The 22964-nt window shown below is 53.9% G+C and overlaps 1 protein-coding gene and 1 long non-coding RNA gene across 4 annotated transcripts in view; one reads left to right on the top strand and one right to left on the bottom strand.

Moving 5' to 3' along the window:
• Window positions 1-20794, top strand: part of PPP1R13L (protein phosphatase 1 regulatory subunit 13 like) — a 29898-nt gene extending 9104 nt beyond the window's left edge. For 2 of the 3 annotated variants that reach the window (XM_040413411.1, XM_040413413.1), the window contains exons 2-12: window positions 5139-5230; window positions 10097-10218; window positions 10319-10814; window positions 10951-11046; window positions 11125-11210; window positions 13448-14287; window positions 14502-14639; window positions 18432-18565; window positions 18647-18813; window positions 18896-19092; window positions 20550-20794. In XM_040413411.1, coding sequence (XP_040269345.1) covers window positions 5139-5230; window positions 10097-10218; window positions 10319-10814; window positions 10951-11046; window positions 11125-11210; window positions 13448-14287; window positions 14502-14639; window positions 18432-18565; window positions 18647-18813; window positions 18896-19092; window positions 20550-20588 — 2407 coding nt within the window. In that variant the 3' untranslated portion in view covers window positions 20589-20794. Of the gene's footprint in view, window positions 1-5136; window positions 5231-10096; window positions 10219-10318; window positions 10815-10950; window positions 11047-11124; window positions 11211-13447; window positions 14288-14501; window positions 14640-18431; window positions 18566-18646; window positions 18814-18895; window positions 19093-20549 lie in introns of all 3 variants that reach the window. The other variant, XM_040413414.1, reaches the window with a different exon arrangement.
• On the bottom strand, window positions 17269-18422 carry LOC120984657. Its single transcript, XR_005775283.1, has 2 exons — window positions 18208-18422; window positions 17269-18167 (listed from the first exon to the last, which is right to left on the bottom strand). It is a non-coding gene; the product is annotated as an uncharacterized LOC120984657 (long non-coding RNA).
• Window positions 20795-22964: the final 2170 nt, after the last annotated feature.

Here is a 22964-nt window from a genome sequence, read left to right as displayed (position 1 = left end):
TAATCCCCCCACACACACACTGCCCCCACATAGTAATCCCCCCACACACACACACTGCCCTCACATAGTAATCCCCCCACACACACTGCCCTCACATAGTAATCCCCCCACACACACTGCCCTCACATAGTAATCCCCACACACACACACACACACACACTGCCCTCACATAGTAATCCCCCCCCCCCCACACACACACTGCCCTCACATAGTAATCCCCCCCCCACACACACACTGCCCTCACATAGTAATCCCCACACACACGAACACTGCCCCCACATAGTAATCCCCCCCACACACACACACTGCCCTCACATAGTAATCCCCCCCACACACACACACTGCCCCCACATAGTAATCCCCCCACACACACACACTGCCCCCACATAGTAATCCCCCCCACACACTGCCCTCACATAGTAATCCCCCCACACACACTGCCCTCACATAGTAATCCCCCCCACACACACACACACTGCCCCCACATAGTAATCCCCCACACACACACACTGCCCTCACATAGTAATCCCCACACACACACACACACACACACACTGTCCCACATAGTAATCCCCCCACACACACTAGCCTCACATAGTAATCCCCCCACACACACACACTGCCCCCACATAGTAATCCCCCCACACACACACACTGCCCCCACATAGTAATCCCCCCACACACACACACTGCCCCCACATAGTAATCCCCACACACACACACACACACTGCCCCCACATAGTAATCCCCACACACACACACACACTGCCCCCACATAGTAATCCCCCCACACACACTGCCCCCACATAGTAATCCCCCCACACACACACACTGCCCCCACATAGTAATCCCCCCACACACACACACACTGCCCCCACATAGTAATCCCCCCACACACACACTGCCCCCACATAGTAATCCCCCCCCACACACACACTGCCCCCACATAGTAATCCCCCACACACACACACTGCCCCCACATAGTAATCCCCCCCCACACATACTGCCCCCACATAGTAATCCCCCCCCACACACACTGCCCCCACATAGTAATCCCCCCCACACACACACACTGCCCCCACATAGTAATCCCCCCCACACACACACACTGCCCCCACATAGTAATCCCCTCCACACACACTGCCCCCACATAGTAATCCCCCCCCCCACACACACACTGCCCCCACATAGTAATCACCCCCCACACACACACTGCCCCAACATTGTAATCCCCCCCACACACACACACACTGCCCCCACATAGTAATCCCCCCCCCCCCCACTGCCCCCACATAGTAATCCCCCCCACACACACACTGCCCCCACATAGTAATCCCCCCACACACACACACTGCCCCCACATAGTAATCCCCCCAACACACACACACTGCCCCCACATAGTAATCCCCCCCACACACACTGCCCCCACATAGTAATCCCCCACACACACACTGCCCCCACATAGTAATCCCCCCCACACACACACTGCCCCCACATAGTAATCCCCCCCCCCACACACACACACTGCCCGCACATAGTAATCCCCCCCACACACACACACTGCCCCCACATAGTAATCCCCCCTCACACTCTGCCCCCACATAGTAATCGCCCCCCCACACACTGCCCTCACATAGTAATCCCCCCCACACACACACACACTACCCCCACATAGTAATCCCCCCCCCACACACACTGCCCCCACACACACTGCCCTCACATAGTAATCCCCCCCCCCCACACACACACACTGCCCTCACATAGTAATCCCCCCACACACACACATTGCCCCCACATAGTAATCCCCCCCCACACACACACTGCCCCCACATAGTAATCCCCACACACACACTGCCCTCACATAGTAATCCCGCCCCCACATAGTAATCCCCCCCCACACACACACACACTGCCCCCACATAGTAATCCCCCCACACACACTGCCCCCACATAGTAATCCCCCCCCCCCCAAACACACACTGCCCCCACATAGTAATCCCCCCCACACACACTGCCCTCACATAGTAATCCCCCCCCCCCCCCACACACAATCACTGCCCTCACATAGTAATCCCCCCCCCACACACACTGCCCTCACATAGTAATCCCCCCCACACACACACACTGCCCTCACATAGTAACCCCCCCCCCCCACACACACTGCCCTCACATAGTAATCCCCCCCCACACACACACTGCCCCCACATAGTAATCCCCCCCCCACACACACACACTGCCCTCACATATTAATCCCCCCACACACACACTGCCCCCACATAGTAATCCCCCCCACACACACACACTGCCCCCACATAGTAATCCCCCCCACACACACACACTGCCCCCACATAGTAATCCCCCCCCACACACACTGCCCCCACATAGTAATCCCCCCACACACACTGCCCCCACATAGTAATCCCCCCCACACAGTAATCCCCCCCACACACACACTGCCCCCACATAGTAATCCCCCCTCACACTCTGCCCCCACATAGTAATCCCCCCACACACACTGCCCTCACATAGTAATCCCCCCACACACACACTGCCCCCACATAGTAATCCCCCCCACACACACACTGCCTCCACATAGTAATCCCCCCCACACACACACTGCCCCCACATAGTAATCCCCCCACACACACTGCCCTCACATAGTAATCCCCCCCCACACACACACACTGCCCCCACATAGTAATCCCCCCCCACACACACACACTGCCCCCACATAGTAATCCCCCCCCCCCAAACACACACTGCCCCCACATAGTAATCCCCCCCACACACACTGCCCTCACATAGTAATCCCCCCCCCCCACACACAATCACTGCCCTCACATAGTAATCCCCCCCCCCACACACTGCCCTCACATAGTAATCCCCCCCACACACACACACTGCCCTCACATAGTAATCCCCCCCACACACACACTGCCCTCACATAGTAATCCCCCCCCCACACACACACTGCCCCCACATAGTAATCCCCCCCCACACACACACACTGCCCTCACATAGTAATCCCCCCTCACACACACACACTGCCCTTACATATTAATCCCCCCACACACACGCTGCCCCCACATAGTAATCCCCCCCACACACACACTGCCCCCACATAGTAATCCCCCCCACACACACACTGCCCCCACATAGTAATCCCCCCCACACACACACACTGCCCCCACATAGTAATCCCCCCCCACACACACTGCCCCCACATAGTAATCCCCCCACACACACACTGCCCCCACATAGTAATCCCCCCCACACACACTGCCCCCACATAGTAATCCCCCCCACACACACACTGCCCCCACATAGTAATCCCCCCACACACACACTGCCCCCACATAGTAATCCCCCCCCACACACACTGCCCCCACATAGTAATCCCCCCCACACACACACTGCCCCCACATAGTAATCCCCCCCCCCACACACACTGTCCCCACATAGTAATCCCCATACACACACACTGCCCCCACATAGTAATCCCCCCACACACACACTGCCCCCACATAGTAATCCCCCCCCCACACACACACACTGCCCTCACATAGTAATCCCCCCACACACACACACTGCCCCCACATAGTAATCCCCCCCACACACACACTGCCCCCACATAGTAATGCCCCCCACACACACACTGCCCCCACATAGTAATCCCCCCCCCACACACACACTACCCCCACATAGTAATCCCCCCCACACACACACTGCCCCCACATAGTAATCCCCCCCCCACACACACACTGCCCCCACATAGTAATCCCCCCCCCACACACACACTGCCCCCACATAGTAATCCCCCCCCCACACACACACTGCCCCCACATAGTAATCCCCCCCCACACACACACTGCCCCCACATAGTAATCACACACACACTGCCCCCACATAGTAATCCCCCCCACACACACACACACTGCCCTCACATAGTAATCCCCCCCACACACACACACTGCCCCCACATAGTAATCCCCCCACACACACTGCCCCCACACACACACTGCCCCCACATAGTAATACACACACACACACACACTGCCCCTACATAGTAATCCCCCCCTTCCCCCCGCAGTGGTGGGCTGTGGACCGGTGCCCCCGCGCAGCAGTGGTGGGCTGTGGACCGGTGCCCCCGCGCAGCAGTGGTGGGCTGAGGACCGGTGCCCCCGCGCAGCAGTGGTGGGCTGAGGACCGGTGCCCCCGCGCAGCAGTGGTGGGCTGTGGACCGGTGCCCCCGCGCAGCAGTGGTGGGCTGAGGACCGGTGCCCCCGCGCAGCAGTGGTGGGCTGAGGACCGGTGCCCCCGCGCAGCAGTGGTGGGCTGTGGACCGGTGCCCCCGCGCAGCAGTGGTGGGCTGTGGACCGGTGCCCCCGCGCAGCAGTGGTGGGCTGTGGACCGGTTCCCCCCGCCCAGCAGTGGTGGGCTGTGGACCGGTGCCCCCGCGCAGCAGTGGTGGGCTGTGGACCGGTGCCCCCGCGCAGCAGTGGTGGGCTGTGGACCGGTGCCCCCGCGCAGCAGTGGTGGGCTGTGGACCGGTGCCCCCGCCCAGCAGTGGTGGGCTGTGGACCGGTGCCCCCGCGCAGCAGTGGTGGGCTGAGGACCGGTGCCCCCGCGCAGCAGTGGTGGGCTGAGGACCGGTGCCCCCGCGCAGCAGTGGTGGGCTGAGGACCGGTGCCCCCGCCCAGCAGTGGTGGGCTGAGGACCGGTGCCCCCGCGCAGCAGTGGTGGGCTGAGGACCGGTGCCCCCGCCCGTCATCAATGGGTCAGGTGATACATTTTGTTGGTGGGAGTAATGAAGTGATTAGAGTGTGAGCTCCAGGGGTCAGTGTGTGCGGTCTATCCCCTCGTCATGGCTCTGCAGAGGTTTCTGAACGAGGTCTTTGTCAGGTGTCGGTGTGGTTACCGCCGCTCCCTCCTGCCCCAGGCTGAGAATCCACCTCCAGACGGTACAGGTTCCCATGAAGCTGCGCCACTTGCGGCCTCCCTCTCCCCACCCAGAGTCTGAGTCACTTCATATTGTGCCGCGCGCCTCCCTCCTGCTCCAGACATCTCCTCAGCTCTTGCCCATGCGCCTCCTCTGCTTGCTTCTCTCTCTCTTCTCTAATGGAAGTTCTTCTTCCCAGGACGAGACTGGTTGGCTGGAGGGACGCGATCGGCAAGATGGCGGGCGATAACTACAAGTCCGCCAACTCTCTCCTAGACATGGACTTCCAGTGTAAGTAATGACCCTCAGCAGATACAGAGCGCTCTATAGGACCCTGTGTATACAGCGCTCTATAGGGCCCTGTGTAGATTGTGTATACAGCGCTCTATAGGGCCCTGTGTAGGCTGTGTATACAGCGCTCTATAGGGCCCTGTGTAGATTGTGTATACAGCGCTCTATAGGGCCCTGTGTAGATTGTGTATACAGCGCTCTATAGGGCCCTGTGTAGATTGTGTATACAGCGCTCTATAGGGCCCTGTGTAGATTGTGTATACAGCGCTCTATAGGACCCTGTGTAGATTGTGTATACAGCGCTCTATAGGACCCTGTGTAGATTGTGTATACAGCGCTCTATAGGACCCTGTGTAGGCTGTGTATACAGCGCTCTATAGGGCCCTGTCTAGGCTGTGTATACAGCGCTCTATAGGACCCTGTGTAGGCTGTGTATACAGCGCTCTATAGGGCCCTGTGTAGGCTGTGTATACAGCGCTCTATAGGGCCCTGCGTAGATTGTGTATACAGCGCTCTATAGGGCCCTGCGTAGATTGTGTATACAGCGCTCTATAGGACCCTGTGTAGATTGTGTATACAGCGCTCTATAGGACCCTGTGTAGATTGTGTATACAGCGCTCTATAGGACCCTGTGTAGGCTGTGTATACAGCGCTCTATAGGACCCTGTGTAGGCTGTGTATACAGCGCTCTATAGGGCCCTGTGTAGATTGTGTATACAGCGCTCTATAGGACCCTGTGTAGATTGTGTATACAGCGCTCTATAGGACCCTGTGTAGGCTGTGTATACAGCGCTCTATAGGGCCCTGCGTAGATTGTGTATACAGCGCTCTATAGGGCCCTGCGTAGATTGTGTATACAGCGCTCTATAGGACCCTGCGCAGATTGTGTATACAGCGCTCTATAGGGCCCTGCGCAGATTGTGTATACAGCGCTCTATAGGACCCTGTGTAGATTGTGTATACAGCGCTCTATAGGACCCTGTGTAGGCTGTGTATACAGCGCTCTATAGGACCCTGTGTAGGCTGTGTATACAGCGCTCTATAGGACCCTGTGTAGGCTGTGTATACAGCGCTCTATAGGACCCTGTGTAGATTGTGTATACAGCGCTCTATAGGACCCTGTGTAGATTGTGTATACAGCGCTCTATAGGGCCCTGTGTAGGCTGTGTATACAGCGCTCTATAGGACCCTGTGTAGATTGTGTATACAGCGCTCTATAGGGCCCTGTGTAGATTGTGTATACAGCGCTCTATAGGACCCTGTGTAGATTGTGTATACAGCGCTCTATAGGACCCTGTGTAGGCTGTGTATACAGCGCTCTATAGGGCCCTGTGTAGATTGTGTATACAGCGCTCTATAGGGCCCTGTGTAGATTGTGTATACAGCGCTCTATAGGGCCCTGCGTAGATTGTGTATACAGCGCTCTATAGGACCCTGCGTAGATTGTGTATACAGCGCTCTATAGGGCCCTGCGCAGATTGTGTATACAGCGCTCTATAGGACCCTGTGTAGATTGTGTATACAGCGCTCTATAGGACCCTGTGTAGGCTGTGTATACAGCGCTCTATAGGACCCTGTGTAGATTGTGTATACAGCGCTCTATAGGACCCTGTGTAGGCTGTGTATACAGCGCTCTATAGGGCCCTGTGTAGGCTGTGTATACAGCGCTCTATAGGGCCCTGTGTAGGCTGTGTATACAGCGCTCTATAGGGCCCTGTGTAGATTGTGTATACAGCGCTCTATAGGACCCTGTGTAGGCTGTGTATACAGCGCTCTATAGGACCCTGTGTAGATTGTGTATACAGCGCTCTATAGGACCCTGTGTAGGCTGTGTATACAGCGCTCTATAGGGCCCTGTGTAGGCTGTGTATACAGCGCTCTATAGGGCCCTGTGTAGGCTGTGTATACAGCGCTCTATAGGGCCCTGTGTAGATTGTGTATACAGCGCTCTCATCTACACAGGGCCCTATAGAGCGCTGTATACACAATCTACACAGGGCCCTATAGAGCGCTGTATACACAGCCTACACAGGGTCCTATAGAGCGCTGTATACACAATCTACACAGGGTCCTATAGAGCGCTGTATACACAGCCTACACAGGGTCCTATAGAGCGCTGTATACACAGCCTACACAGGGTCCTATAGAGCGCTGTATACACAGCCTACACAGGGTCCTATAGAGCGCTGTGTACACAATCTGCACAGGGCCCTATAGAGCGCTGTATACACAATCTACACAGGGTCCTATAGAGCGCTGTATACACAATCTACGCAGGGCCCTATAGAGCGCTGTATACACAATCTACACAGGGTCCTATAGAGCGCTGTATACACAATCTACACAGGGTCCTATAGAGCGCTGTATACACAATCTACACAGGGTCCTATAGAGCGCTGTATACACAGCCTACACAGGGTCCTATAGAGCGCTGTATACACAGCCTACACAGGGTCCTATAGAGCGCTGTATACACAATCTACACAGGGTCCTATAGAGCGCTGTATACACAGCCTACACAGGGCCCTATAGAGCGCTGTATACACAGCCTACACGGGGCCCTATAGAGCGCTGTATACACAATCTACACAGGGTCCTATAGAGCGCTGTATACACAGCCTACACAGGGCCCTATAGAGCGCTGTATACACAGCCTACACAGGGCCCTATAGAGCGCTGTATACACAGCCTACACAGGGTCCTATAGAGCGCTGTATACACAATCTACACAGGGTCCTATAGAGCGCTGTATACACAGCCTACACAGGGTCCTATAGAGCGCTGTATACACAATCTACACAGGGTCCTATAGAGCGCTGTATACACAATCTACGCAGGGCCCTATAGAGCGCTGTATACACAGGGTCCTATAGAGCGCTGTATACACGATCTACACAGGGTCCTATAGAGCGCTGTATACACAGCCTACACAGGGCCCTATAGAGCGCTGTATACACAATCTACACAGGGTCCTATAGAGCGCTGTATACACAATCTACGCAGGGTCCTATAGAGCGCTGTATACACAATCTACACAGGGTCCTATAGAGCGCTGTATACACAATCTACGCAGGGCCCTATAGAGCGCTGTATACACAGCCTACACAGGGTCCTATAGAGCGCTGTATACACAATCTGCACAGGGCCCTATAGAGCGCTGTATACACAATCTACACAGGGTCCTATAGAGCGCTGTATACACAATCTACGCAGGGCCCTATAGAGCGCTGTATACACAGCCTACACAGGGTCCTATAGAGCGCTGTATACACAATCTACACAGGGTCCTATAGAGCGCTGTATACACAGCCTACACAGGGTCCTATAGAGCGCTGTATACACAATCTACACAGGGTCCTATAGAGCGCTGTATACACAGCCTACACAGGGTCCTATAGAGCGCTGTATACACAATCTACACAGGGCCCTATAGAGCGCTGTATACACAATCTACGCAGGGTCCTATAGAGCGCTGTATACACAATCTACACAGGGCCCTATAGAGCGCTGTATACACAGCCTACACAGGGTCCTATAGAGCGCTGTATACACAATCTACGCAGGTTCCTATAGAGCGCTGTATACACAATCTACACAGGGTCCTATAGAGCGCTGTATACACAGCCTACACAGGGTCCTATAGAGCGCTGTATACACAATCTACGCAGGGCCCTATAGAGCGCTGTATACACAGCCTACACAGGGTCCTATAGAGCGCTGTATACACAATCTACACAGGGCCCTATAGAGCGCTGTATACACAATCTACACAGGGTCCTATAGAGCGCTGTATACACAATCTGCAGCGCTCTATAGGGCCCTGTGTACAATTATGTATTATTTCCTAATACAGCTCTTCTCATATAGATCTCTTCATAGGGCTGTTATTAATATACCTGTGTATAGAGCCCAGTATAGGCAGTGTATGGGGTGATGTATGGGGCAGTGCATGGGGCAGTGTATGGGGTGATGCATGGGGCAGTGTATGGGGGGATGCATGGGGCAGTGTATGGGGGATGTATGGGGCAGTGCATGGGGCAGTGTATGGGGCGATGTATGGGGCAGTGTATGGGGGGATGCGTAGGGCAGTGTATGGGGCGATGCATGGGGCGATGCATGGGGCAGTGTATGGGGCGATGCATGGGGCAGTGTATGGGGCGATGCATGGGGCAGTGTATGGGGCAATGCATGGGGCAGTGTATGGGGCGATGCATGGGGCAGTGTATAGGGCGATGCATGGGGCAGTGTATGGGGCGATGCATGGGGCAGTGTATGGGGCGATGCATGGGGCAGTGTATGGGGCGATGTATGGGGCGACGCATGGGGCAGTGTATAGGGACCGGGAGAAGCTGATATAGAGGCACTGCACACACTGCACATCGTGTCCTCAGCAGCGGCTGGTCTTCCTCCTACAGATGATTACAGGGTGGAGTGCTCGGATTGGCACATTGGGCAATACAGATACTGAGCGGGTCCCTCCCGTCCGCCCCAGACGCGTGTACAGAGTCAGCACAGGAGTCTGCTCCGATGTCCTAATTGTCCCGTCATTTAATGGCCGCCATGTTACAGGGACAGGAAGTGTTGTCATGTGAGCACAGGCAGAGAAGCAGGGCCCCTGATGCCACAGCACTCGGCCCCTGATTGCGTCCAAGTGCATTGTGGGTAGGCTCTTTTCATGGAGCGGGTCGCCGGCTGCAGACAATTACTACCAGATGCTGCGTGTGCCCGCCCTTGGCTGGAGGACGCATGGTCTCAGCAGGCTCAGGTTTCAAGCTTGTGCAGGTTATTTTTGTATTTTTTGAGGGGGGTCCTCGGCGGCTGATTTTTCCCTCACAGTGGATGAGGTTTTCTTCTGCGTTTCTACAGCTTTGGCGGCTCAGGAGCTGAATGTGAAACAGATGGAACTGGACTCCGCCACAGCCAAACTGGATCAGCTGAGACGAGAACTGGAAAAAGGAAAGTCGCCCAGTGTCCCCAGCAAGGTGGAGGTAAGGAAGGGTTAGTCGGGGGCCCTGCAGCCTCAGCGTCACTTGATGGTCCATCAGGAAACACAACCACATGAGTGCCTAAATCGTCCTCTCTCCACAGGGCACAGAAGCTTCCACTCTTCAAAACTACAGCCCCAGCCTGTCGCCATCCCTCAGCCGCCGGTCTGTGGCACCACAACCCTCAGCATCACTCAGTCTGATGCCACCTCTGCATTCCAGCAGGCCCAGACAAGAGTCTTCCTTGGCGGCCCCAGTATCTCCATCTCTGTCCATGAACTCCACGTCCCCTGTACCCTCCATATCCTTCAGCTCCTCCCCAAACATTCCACGCAGGTCTCTGCCATCTAATGGTGGTGATCCTTATATGACTGTTCCATCCCGACCATCCTGGGGTCGCCCATCTTCCCCTCGTTTCCAATACTACGAGCGCCCCTCGTCGTCCACATCGCCCCGCCTGTCTTCTGGCTCCTATGATTACGCCTCTTTGCCCCGGTCAGCCTCCCCTGTGCCTGATGGATCTTCAGAATGGGCTCAGCCTCAGAGACCTTCTCCAGCCTATGAGGCTCCTCCAGGGTTCTCCCAGCCTCACTTTTCAGGTGATTTATATACTGACTATGCAAGATGATTCAGTCATTGAAATGGGGGTTGTAAGTCCTTCCAGGGTGTTCTGCCAGTGTTGTGGGGGGTCTCTGGGGCAAGTATCAGATCTTTATTCCATTTCCACCACCACAGATGATGTTGGCTCTCTGCGGCCCCGCCGCCCTCCCCAGCGCAGCTGGAATGAGTCAGACTTGGACATCGTTTATGACAAGAAGACTCTGCAAGAGAGTGAGTGAAGCCTCATGACGGCAGCCAAACTGCAGCAGGATGCTCCCCACATCTCACATTTTTCACTTCTCCCCACAGAGTCTGATCGGGCGAGTCTGGGGGGAGTTCCTATCATGAAGGCTTGGAGGGAGAGCAGCCTGGACCCGGCCCCAGTAAAGAGCAAGGTGAGTGAAGAAGCCATGCAGCCCAATCGGGGATGACCCAGCGACCACATAGAATACACTGGAATAGGGGGCGTTTGTGCCATATGTGTAGGTGACAGGCGTAAGATCATCTCACCAGCCCTGGGGAGTCTGCATGCCGCGAGTCCACAGTAGCTGGAGAGGGGGACACTCGGGAGTCCACAGTAGCTGGAGAGGGGGACACTCGTGAGTCCACAGTAGCTGGAGAGGGGGACACTCGTGAGTCCACAGTAGCTGGAGAGGGGGACACTCGTGAGTCCACAGTAGCTGGAGAGGGGGACACTCGTGAGTCCACAGTAGCTGGAGAGGGGGACACTCGGGAGTCCACAGTAGCTGGAGAGGGGGACACTCGGGAGTCCACAGTAGCTGGAGAGGGGGACACTCGGGAGTCCACAGTAGCTGGAGAGGGGGACACTCGGGAGTCCACAGTAGCTGGAGAGGGGGACACTCGGGAGTCCACAGTAGCTGGAGAGGGGGACACTCGGGAGTCCACAGTAGCTGGAGAGGGGGACACTCGGGAGTCCACAGTAGCTGGAGAGGGGGACACTCGGGAGTCCACAGTAGCTGGAGAGGGGGACACTCGGGAGTCCACAGTAGCTGGAGAGGGGGACACTCGGGAGTCCACAGTAGCTGGAGAGGGGGACACTCGGGAGTCCACAGTAGCTGGAGAGGGGGACACTCGGGAGTCCACAGTAGCTGGAGAGGGGGACACTCGGGAGTCCACAGTAGCTGGAGAGGGGGACACTCGGGAGTCCACAGTAGCTGGAGAGGGGGACACTCGGGAGTCCACAGTAGCTGGAGAGGGGGACACTCGGGAGTCCACAGTAGCTGGAGAGGGGGACACTCGGGAGTCCACAGTAGCTGGAGAGGGGGACACTCGGGAGTCCACAGTAGCTGGAGAGGGGGACACTCGGGAGTCCACAGTAGCTGGAGAGGGGGACACTCGGGAGTCCACAGTAGCTGGAGAGGGGGACACTCGGGAGTCCACAGTAGCTGGAGAGGGGGACACTCGGGAGTCCACAGTAGCTGGAGAGGGGGACACTCGGGAGTCCACAGTAGCTGGAGAGGGGGACACTCGGGAGTCCACAGGTACTGGCCACATTATGGACCATGTGTCCATGCAGTGGCCAGGTTTGGGGTGGCCCCAACTCTGCGCTGTGTCCCCCGGACCGTCAAGGTGCCACCACGTGGTACTGCTCTCCAGAAGGGATGGTAAGGCGTGGTGCACCCCAATGGGAAATAAGTCCAGAGAGTCTGGGTCTGCAGTAACCAGGGGGCTTCTTTACGGGAGGAATTCAGGTGCAAAACAAAACAGACGAGGCATAGGGCTGGCTTCTCCAGCCTTCTCCCTAGGACGAGGCATAGGGCTGGCTTCTCCAGTCTCCTCCCTGGCAGAATAAGGGTTTGATGCTGAGGAAATGCCTAAGCTAGCTGTCCCTCTTTCTCTTCAGAAGGCTGGTACCCTGGTCCAAGGCTGGAGGCCCACAGTCTGTAGCTCAGTAGTCTGGGTGGCTCCTTGGCTGGTGATCGAGGGTCCGTGGCTCAGCGTCCCCATCCCAGCATCTTTTTCTGATCACTCAGTAGTCTGGCAGAGTCTTCCCTCCAAGCACTGGTCCCTAACTGCAGCACACTAGGGACTCTGACTGCTCTCCTTATGTACCATTTCTAGATAGACTAGAACCTTCTAGTGGGAGGGGTGGGGTGGAGAAACTCAGAACAAACAGATTCATTGTTACACTCTCTGTCTCTCATAGACTTACATTGCAGCTTCAATGATACTCAATGGTAATGACACAGCAGATTTTCCAGACACAAACAAGTTTCCAGACATAACAACAGAGCTAAACCAGACATTCAGAAGGTCAGACTGTCTGGTTCTGGTGGTAAACATCTGGTCTTCTTTAAACCCTATGGCAGCTGTGGATAATTACCAGCTTCTCATTCAAAGTCCTAACAGTCTCTCAGTATTCATTAACTCTTTCCACAGAGCCATGTAAATACAGTAATTATGAACAGGATATATATATCACAACATTTAAAATGCAGTTCTACGGTATTAAACAGTGCAAGTTAACCCTTTCAAGTGACAAAAAGTAAGAAGTGCATAGGGGAAACAGGGGCAAATGTCCAAATGTGAAAGTAACCCTGCTCCAGGGCACTCCATACACTGCTTGTCTCTGAACCATATTGTTTATTAACTTAGTTAATTCTCTCCTCAGGGTGATGTCTCTGGTTCCTTCACCCTCCCTCGAGGCCACAAATTTTCCTCAATGGACAGAGGCACTCAGGGGCCAGACCCCAGTTGGAAGACGGGAGCAGGAACTTTGCCTAGATCACTTCCTTCTCAGCAGCCCATATCTCGCATCCCTGTCCCTCCACCTGGAGGTCGGAGCCAGCCACACAGACCCTTGCCCCTCTCCATGATCTTCCGTCTGCAGAATGCCTTCTGGGAGCACCAGGCTCCACCCCAGATGTATTCATCTACTGCAATGAATGTGCCACTTGCAGTGCCTGTGTCCATTCCTGTGGTACATGAGATTCCCAATCCCACTGCAATAGCCATGACCCCACCTACATACGAAGACGTTCCCCGGCCTCTAAGCCCCACTCGCCTTCAGCCACAACTGCCTCCTTCATTAGCAGATGTACAAAGAGTTCTGGAAGATATTCCTCGACCTCTGAGAAGACGAGGCTCCCAGGAGCTCACTGCACAGAACCCACCTCTTCCTTCAGACCGAAGGCAGTATCGGCAAATTATGGGACGACTCTTTGGAAGAGCGGCTCCAAAACAGTCTGCTGCTCCAGAGCAGACAAAAACTGAGGAAAAACTTCAAGGATCGGGAAGCAAAGGTCCAGCCTTAGAGGAACAAGCTGCAGATGTTCCTAGAATGAAGACCATTCTTGAGGAGCCAAGGACTGAAGAAAAGCCTAGCTCCAGTCCTCAGGACCCCATCTGCATCATTCTGGAGGCATCCGATTCCAGGGTGGGAGCCTCGGCCCTAGGGCAACCAGAGGTGGAACTCTGTGTCCCAGTTGTGGTCAGTGGAGGCCAAACCCTGGTAAGAGATTAATGTGTAACTCTCCATCCTTATATGTGAGCAGCGCCTCTGCCCTCCGGTCACTGCCATGTCAACCTATAAGTCCTGTGTGTTGTCCTGAGATCACAGTGCTTCTGGACATAGAGCTGGAGGCTGAGCGCGCGCCCACATGGCAGGACTGATTGTAGGTGACACATGGATGCAGTAAATTATTTGAATTCATGTTTTATTTTAGGAGCTTCGTTCAGCTTTGAGAGGAGGCAATTCTCCACGGAAGACCCGGCCCAGACGCGCACGGCTGGATCCACTGATTCTGCTGCTCGATGGGGCACTAACTGGAGAGTTGGATGTTGTCACTCAGGCTCTGAAGGAGGTAGGTTGTGTGGCTGGAGCTAGAAATGAGGGTTGTAGGAACACAGTTGGGTTCTCTCTTACAGATGGGATCAGAGTTCTGATCACCTCCAGGAACAGGATGGCTGGGTGTTAGCAGAGGAGGCTGAGGATGTTGGATGCTAACTCTGGGTCCAGCATGTGTCATATGTTATGAAGCAAACGCTGCCAACTGGAGGCCCTTTGCTTCAGACCTGTCTGTCCCTTCTGGGTCTGGTCTGCAGATTTATGGTAATTCTCCTGCCTTCATTTCAACATTTGCTTCATACATCCTGACTGATCTACAGTAAAAGTCCTTTAATCCAGAACTTTATTATCTAGAAATTTTGGTAATATCGAATACAACAAAAATAGACTTGAAAATCATAAGATCTGTTCATATACATCAGAGGCTTCACCATCATCAGATCTGTCCATATCTAATGCATTAGCAAAAAAAATATCAAGTTCCCCTCATTCTGCCCTAAACCCCCAGAATGAGAGAGTGAGAACACAATTTTAGACATTTTTGCAAATTCATAAAAAAAAATAATAATAATTGGCCTGGTCTTTAGCCCCTTTACTCGGGACGTAAGTCTTGGGCCCCTTTACTCGGGACGTAAGTCTTGGGCCCCTTTACTCGGGACGTAAGTCTTGGGCCCCTTTACTCGGGACGTAAGTCTTGGGCCCCTTTACTCGGGACGTAAGTCTTGGGCCCCTTTACTCGGGACGTAAGTCTTGGGCCCCTTTACTCGGGACGTAAGTCTTGGGCCCCTTTACTCGGGACGTAAGTCTTGGGCCCCTTTACTCGGGACGTAAGTCTTGGGCCCCTTTACTCGGGACGTAAGTCTTGGGCCCCTTTACTCGGGACGTAAGTCTTGGGCCCCTTTACTCGGGACGTAAGTCTTGGGCCCCTTTACTCGGGACGTAAGTCTTGGGCCCCTTTACTCGGGACGTAAGTCTTGGGCCCCTTTACTCGGGACGTAAGTCTTGGGCCCCTTTACTCGGGACGTAAGTCTTGGGCCCCTTTACTCGGGACGTAAGTCTTGGGCCCCTTTACTCGGGACGTAAGTCTTGGGCCCCTTTACTCGGGACGTAAGTCTTGGGCCCCTTTACTCGGGACGTAAGTCTTGGGCCCCTTTACTCGGGACGTAAGTCTTGGGCCCCTTTACTCGGGACGTAAGTCTTGGGCCCCTTTACTCTGACACTTGACAGTTTGCTCTGGTTTCTCATTTTTCTGGATCATCTCTGAGACGTTCTACACCTTGATTGGAGTCACCGCTGGTAAATTCAGTGGATTGGGGATGATTTGTACAGACATCCCTGACTATATAAGATCTCACAGCTGACAATGCATCAGAGGAAAAACTAAACCATGAGGAGGTGAGAACTGCCTGTAGAGCTCAGAGACATGATTGTGTGGAGGCTCGGATCTGGAGAAGGGGACAAAACCTTTCTGCTGCACTTAAAGATCCCAGGAACACAGAGGCCACCATAATTCTTACATGGAAGAAGAACCACCAGGACTCTTCTAGAGCTGCCGACCCCAAAACGAAGTAATCGTGGAGAAGGACCTTGGTAAGAGAGGTGACCAAGAACCCAATGTTCACTCTGGCTGAGCTCCAGAGATCCTGTGTGCAGATGGGAGAAACTTCCAGAAGGTCGACAATCACTGCAGCCTCCACCAATCTGGGCTTTATGGCAGAGGGGCCAGAAAGAAGCCTCTCCTCAGTAATGTCTGGAGGAGACCAGGCGCCGCTCATCACCTGCCCAATACCATCCCTACAGTGAAGCATGGAGGTGGCAGCATCATGCTGGGCAGGGGTGGACTGGAAATTTAAAGTGGCCTTGGAAAAAAAACTAAAAGTGTCCCCATTTTGTAGGCAGGTCCAAATTACAGAAGACAGGGCAACACAAGTAGATGAGGTCTGCAATACCATAGTGCAAAATACCATCCCAGCAGAACCACATAACACAGTGTAGCACAATATACTGCCCCAAAAGCTGTCCCTCTGTGGTGGCCATCAATAGCTGCCATCTTCTGTCCTCCTCCTGTTTATGATATTGGATAGCCCCTTAAATAAATGTGCCCCTTAGCTTTTCCTTTTCAGTAAATTTGCAAAGATTTCAGACATTCTGTTCTCACTTTCTCATTGTGGGGAAAACAGGATTATTTTTTAATTTTAGCACAAGGCAGCAACAAAACAAAATAAAAAAGTGAGTGCATTGTACATTGGAGGCTTCACCATCATTATTAGCATCGGATCTGTCCATATACAGTGAGAAGTCACCATCATCTTGGGGACCAGATCCATCCACATAAAACCAGCACCAGCAGTTAATTACATATACATTGGAGACTTTACCATCATTAAGCCCATCATAGACTTCATCATCTTCAGGAGCATATCTGTCCATATACATCATAGACTTCACCAACATCTTCAGGAGCAGATCTGTCCATATACATCATAGACTTCACCCTCATCTTCAGGAGCAGATCTGTCCATATACATCGTAGACTTCACCAACATCTTCAGGAGCAGATCTGTCCATATACATCGTAGACTTAACCATCATCTTCAGGAGCAGATCTGTCCATATACATCATAGACTTCACCAACATCTTCAGGAGCAGATCTGTCCATATACATCATAGACTTCACCATCATCTTCAGGAGCAGATCTGTCCATATACATCATAGACTTCACCATCATCTTCAGGAGCAGATCTGTCCATATACATCATAGACTTCACCATCATCTTCAGGAGCAGATCTTAGTTTACCATTATCTTCAGGAGCAGATTTGTCCATATACATCGTAGACTTCACCATCATCTTCAGGAGCAGATCTTAGTTTACCATTAACTTCAGGAGCAGATTTGTCCATATACATCGTAGACTTCACCATCATCTTATGGAGCATATCTGTCCATATACATCGTAGACTTCACCATCATCTTCAGGAGCAGATTTGTCCATATACATCGTAGACTTCACCATCATCTTCAGGAGCAGATCTGTCCATATACATCGTAGACTTCATCTTCAGGAGCAGATCTGTCCATATACATCGCAGACTTCACCATCATCTTCAGGAGCAGATCTGTCCATATACATCATAGACTTCACCAACATCTTCAGGAGCAGATCTGTCCATATACATTATAGACTTCACCCTCATCTTCAGGAGCAGATCTGTCCATATACATCGTAGACTTAACCATCATCTTCAGGAGCAGATCTGTCCATATACATCATAGACTTCACCAACATCTTCAGGAGCAGATCTGTCCATATACATCATAGACTTCACCATCATCTTCAGGAGCAGATCTTAGTTTACCATTATCTTCAGGAGCAGATTTGTCCATATACATCGTAGACTTCACCATCATCTTATGGAGCATATCTGTCCATATACATCGTAGACTTCACCATCATCTTCAGGAGCAGATTTGTCCATATACATCGTAGACTTCACCATCATCTTCAGGAGCAGATCTGTCCATATACATCGTAGACTTCATCTTCAGGAGCAGATCTGTCCATATACATCGCAGACTTCACCATCATCTTCAGGAGCAGATCTGTCCATATACATCGTAGACTTCACCATCATCTTATGGAGCAGATCTGTCCATATACATCATAGACTTCACCATCATCTTATGGAGCAGATCTGATCTCCTGATGATTGTATATTTGGGTTCTGTGGTCCCTCTGTTTGGAGTTCTTTACTTGTACGTTGGTTCCTATCTCTCTACTTATCGCCATTTCCTCTTGTCTCTTAGGTCAAAGATCCAAGTCAGCCAAATGAGGAGGGTATCACTGCCCTTCACAACGCCATCTGTGGAGCCAATTTCCATATAGTCAACCTGCTCATTAACCACGGTGCCAATGTCAACGCAGCCGACAGCCACGGATGGTAAGGGGGGAGGGGGAGAGGAAGACCAGAGGTGATGTATCATTTAAGGGAACATCTTAAGTAATGCAAACTTTTCTTCAGGACTCCTCTTCACTGTGCTGCTTCCTGTAATGACCTCCAAAGCTGCCATATTTTGGTGCGACATGGTGCAGCCATCTTTGCCACAACCTACAGTGATGGCAGTTTAGCTGTTGACAAATGTGATCAGTACAGGGAAGGCTACAAGGAGTGTCTCACCTACCTCACAGGTAAGACTCCAACAATGGCTCCTTCCTGCCCCCATATGCCTGGATTCTCCTGTCTCACAGCTCCTTCTCTTGCTTCAATCAGAGGTGGAGCAGTGTATGGGCGAGACGCAGAGTGGAGTCATCTACGCCTTGTGGGATTACACCGCAGAGTTTGCCGATGAACTGTCCGTACGTGAGGGCGATTCTGTCACCGTTCTCAGAAAAGATGGGGAAAGTGGCAACTGGTGGTGGGCAGCGTTGTGTGGACGAGAAGGCTATGTGCCCCGAAACTACTTTGGGGTAAGGACAAAATAGGTAGTGATGCACTGTAGTGTGGGTGCTAGAGTAGGGCTGGTGGTGATGCGCTAGTGTGGGTGACTGGGTGCTAGAGTAGGGCTGGTGGTGATGCACTAGGGTGGGTGACTGGGTGCTAGAGTAGGGCTGGTGGTGGTGTACTAGGGTGGGTGACTGGGTGCTAGAGTAGGGCTGGTGGTGGTGTACTGTAGTGTGGGTGACTGGGTGCTAGAGTAGGGCTGGTGGTGATGCACTAGGGTGGGTGACTGGGTGCTAGAGTAGGGCAGATGGTGATGCACTAGTGTGGGTGACTGGGTGCTAGAGTAGGGCTGGTGGTGGTGTACTGTAGTGTGGGTGACTGGGTGCTAGAGTAGGGCTGGTGGTGGTGTACTGTAGTGTGGGTGACTGGGTGCTAGAGTAGGGCTGGTGGTGATGCACTAGGGTGGGGCAGATGGTGATGCACTAGTGTGGGTGACTGGGTGCTAGAGTAGGGCAGATGGTGATGCACTAGTGTGGGTGACTGGGTGCTAGAGTAGGGCAGATGGTGATGCACTAGTGTGGGTGACTGGGTGCTAGAGTAGGGCAGATGGTGATGCACTAGTGTGGGTGACTGGGTGCTAGAGTAGAGCAGATGGTGATGCACTAGTGTGGGTGACTGGGTGCTAGAGTAGGGCAGATGGTGATGCACTAGTGTGGGTGACTGGGTGCTAGAGTAGGGCAGATGGTGATGAACTAGGGTGGGTGACTGGGTGCTAGAGTAGGGCTGGTGGTGATGAACTAGGGTGGGTGACTGGGTGCTAGAGTAGGGCTGGTGGTGGTGTACTGTAGTGTGGGTGACTGGGTGCTAGAGTAGGGCAGATGGTGATGCACTAGTGTGGGTGACTGGGTGCTAGAGTAGGGCTGGTGGTGATGAACTAGGGTGGGTGACTGGGTGCTAGAGTAGGGCTGGTGGTGGTGTACTGTAGTGTGGGTGACTGGGTGCTAGAGTAGGGCTGGTGGTGATGAACTAGGGTGGGTGACTGGGTGCTAGAGTAGGGCTGGTGGTGGTGTACTGTAGTGTGGGTGACTGGGTGCTAGAGTAGGGCTGGTGGTGATGCACTAGGGTGGGTGACTGGGTACTAGAGTAGGGCTGGTGGGGGTGCACTGTAGTGTGGGTGACTGGGTGCTAGAGTAGGGCTGGTGGTGATCAGCTGTGTGAGCAGGACATGCTTCTGGCCTCTGCATGTCATCTGTAAATGTGCAGATTCACTAACAGCAAGCAGACATTTTGAAAATAGAGGGGATTAAATCAGCAGTCTATTAAAAAAGTTGTAGAATTCTTCACTGATGAAGCTTTACTTACATGGGACTGCAGTAGATGAGTTGTGTGTGGAGATCCCTGGTGGTATCTGATGTGTTCCTCTGGGGGGCGCTCTCTGCTCTCCTTCTCAGTATTGTTCTCACTGAAGGCTTTTCTATTGTAGATGTTCCCGAGGCTCCGTCTGCAGCGCAGCCCCCTGTGATGGAGTCGGCAGGAGACGTGCAGATACATACAGCTGTTGGCGTGTGCTTGACGTGTCACTTTCTACCTGTCCTTTCTTTATTTTTTGATAAAAGTATTTTTTCTAATAAAATGCTGAGCAGTGAAGGATTCTGCGGTTCTGCTCGCGTTCTCTTCTCTCCTTTCCGGTTTGTTTTCATGACTTAAATAAATGAGACAAATCCCTGCAGTCGTGGATTCGTTGTGCGAGTGTAATGCTGCTCCACCCCAGGACCACTGACCGCGGCACACCAGGGGCAGGAGCAGCAGATGGAGTCCAGTAGTATCAATTCTGGTTACTCCACATTTACAGGGACTCGTGACCTACAACACGACCCTAAACTGCGCCGACCCCACCCTCCGGAATCGGCAGTGGCCGCATGAGCAGCCTCCACCAGGAAGAAAGGAAGCACAGGATTAGCAGTCCGACAGAACCCTAACCCTCACACACGGGTCATCTACACCGAGCTGCCCTCACCCCGCAGATGGGTCATCTACACCGAGAACCCTGCAGACGGGTCATCTACACCGAGCTCCCCTCACCCTGCAGACGGGTCATCTACACAGAGAACCCTGCAGACGGGTCATCTACACCGAGCTCCCCTCACCCTGCAGACGGATCATCTACACCGAGCTCCCCTCACCCTGCAGACGGGTCATCTACACCGAGCTCCCCTCACCCTGCAGACGGGTCATCTACACCGAGCTCCCCTCACCCTGCAGACGGGTCATCTACACCGAGCTCCCCTCACCCTGCAGACGGGTCATCTACACCGAGCTCCCCTCACCCTGCAGACGGGTCATCTACACCGAGCTCCCCTCACCCTGCAGACGGGTCATCTACACCGAGCTCCCCTCACCCTGCAGACGGGTCATTTACACCGAGCTCCCCTCACCCTGCAGACGGGTCATCTACACCGAGCTCCCCTCACCCTGCAGACGGGTCATCTACACCGAGCTCCCCTCACCCTGCAGACGGGTCATCTACACCGAGCTCCCCTCACCCTGCAGACGGGTCATCTACACCGAGCTCCCCTCACCCTGCAGACGGGTCATCTACACCGAGCTCCCCTCACCCTGCAGACGGGTCATCTACACCGAGCTCCCCTCACCCTGCAGACGGGTCATCTACACCGAGCTCCCCTCACCCTGCAGACGGGTCATCTACACCGAGCTCCCCTCACCCTGCAGACGGGTCATCTACACGAGAACCCCGCAGACAGATCATCTACACCGAGCTGCCCTCACCCCGCAGATGGGTCATCTACACCGAGAGCCCCGCAGACGGGTCATCTACACCGAGCTTCCCTCACCCTGCAGACGGGTCATCTACACCGAGCTGCCCTCACCCCACAGATGGATCATCTACACCGAGCTCCCCTCACCCCGCAGACGGGTCATCTACACCGAGCTCCCCTCACCCTGCAGACGGGTCATCTACACCGAGCTGCCCTCACCCCACAGATGGATCATCTACACCGAGCTCCCCTCACCCCGCAGACGGGTCATCTACACCGAGCTCCCCTCACCCTGCAGACGGGTCATCTACATCGAGAACCCCGCAGACGGGTCATCTACACCGAGCTGCCCTCACCCCGCAGATGGGTCATCTACACCGAGAACCCCGCAGACGGGTCATCTACACCGAGCTGCCCTCACCCCGCAGATGGGTCATCTACACCGAGAACCCCGCAGACGGGTCATCTACACCGAGCTCCCCTCACCCTGCAGACGGGTCATCTACACTGAGCACCCCACAGATGGGTCATCTACACCGAGCTGCCCTCACCCCGCAGATGGGTCATCTACACCGAGCTCCCCTCACCCTGCAGACGGGTCATCTACACTGAGCACCCCGCAGACGGGTCATCTACACCGAGCTCCCCTCACCCCGCAGACGGGTCATCTACACAGAGCACCCCGCAGACGGGTCATCTACACAGAGCACCCCGCAGACGGGTCATGTACACCGAGCTCCCCTCACCGTGCAGACGGGTCATTTACACCGAGCACCCCGCAAATGGGTCATGTACACCGAGCTCACCTCATACACCCTGTAGCCGACTCATCTACACAGAGCTCCCCTCATACACCCCATAGCCAACTCATCTACACAGAGCTGCCCTCACACACCGCGTAGATGACTCATCTACACCGAGCACCCCGCAGACAGGTCATCTACACCGAGCTGCCCTCACACACTGCACAGATGACTCATCTACACCGAGCTGCCCTCACACACCGCACAGATGACTCATCTACACCGAGCTGCCCTCACACACCGCGAAGACAGCTCATCTATTGAGATATACTAGGCAGGGTTATTTCCAAAGCAGTCTCACTTTTGCTGGATAGAAGC

Source organism: Bufo bufo, unplaced genomic scaffold (assembly GCF_905171765.1).
Source record: "Bufo bufo unplaced genomic scaffold, aBufBuf1.1, whole genome shotgun sequence".
NCBI lineage: Eukaryota > Metazoa > Chordata > Amphibia > Anura > Bufonidae > Bufo > Bufo bufo.
The sequence above is the reverse complement of the archived record's forward strand: the minus strand, read 5'-3'. Positions and strand labels throughout refer to the sequence as shown.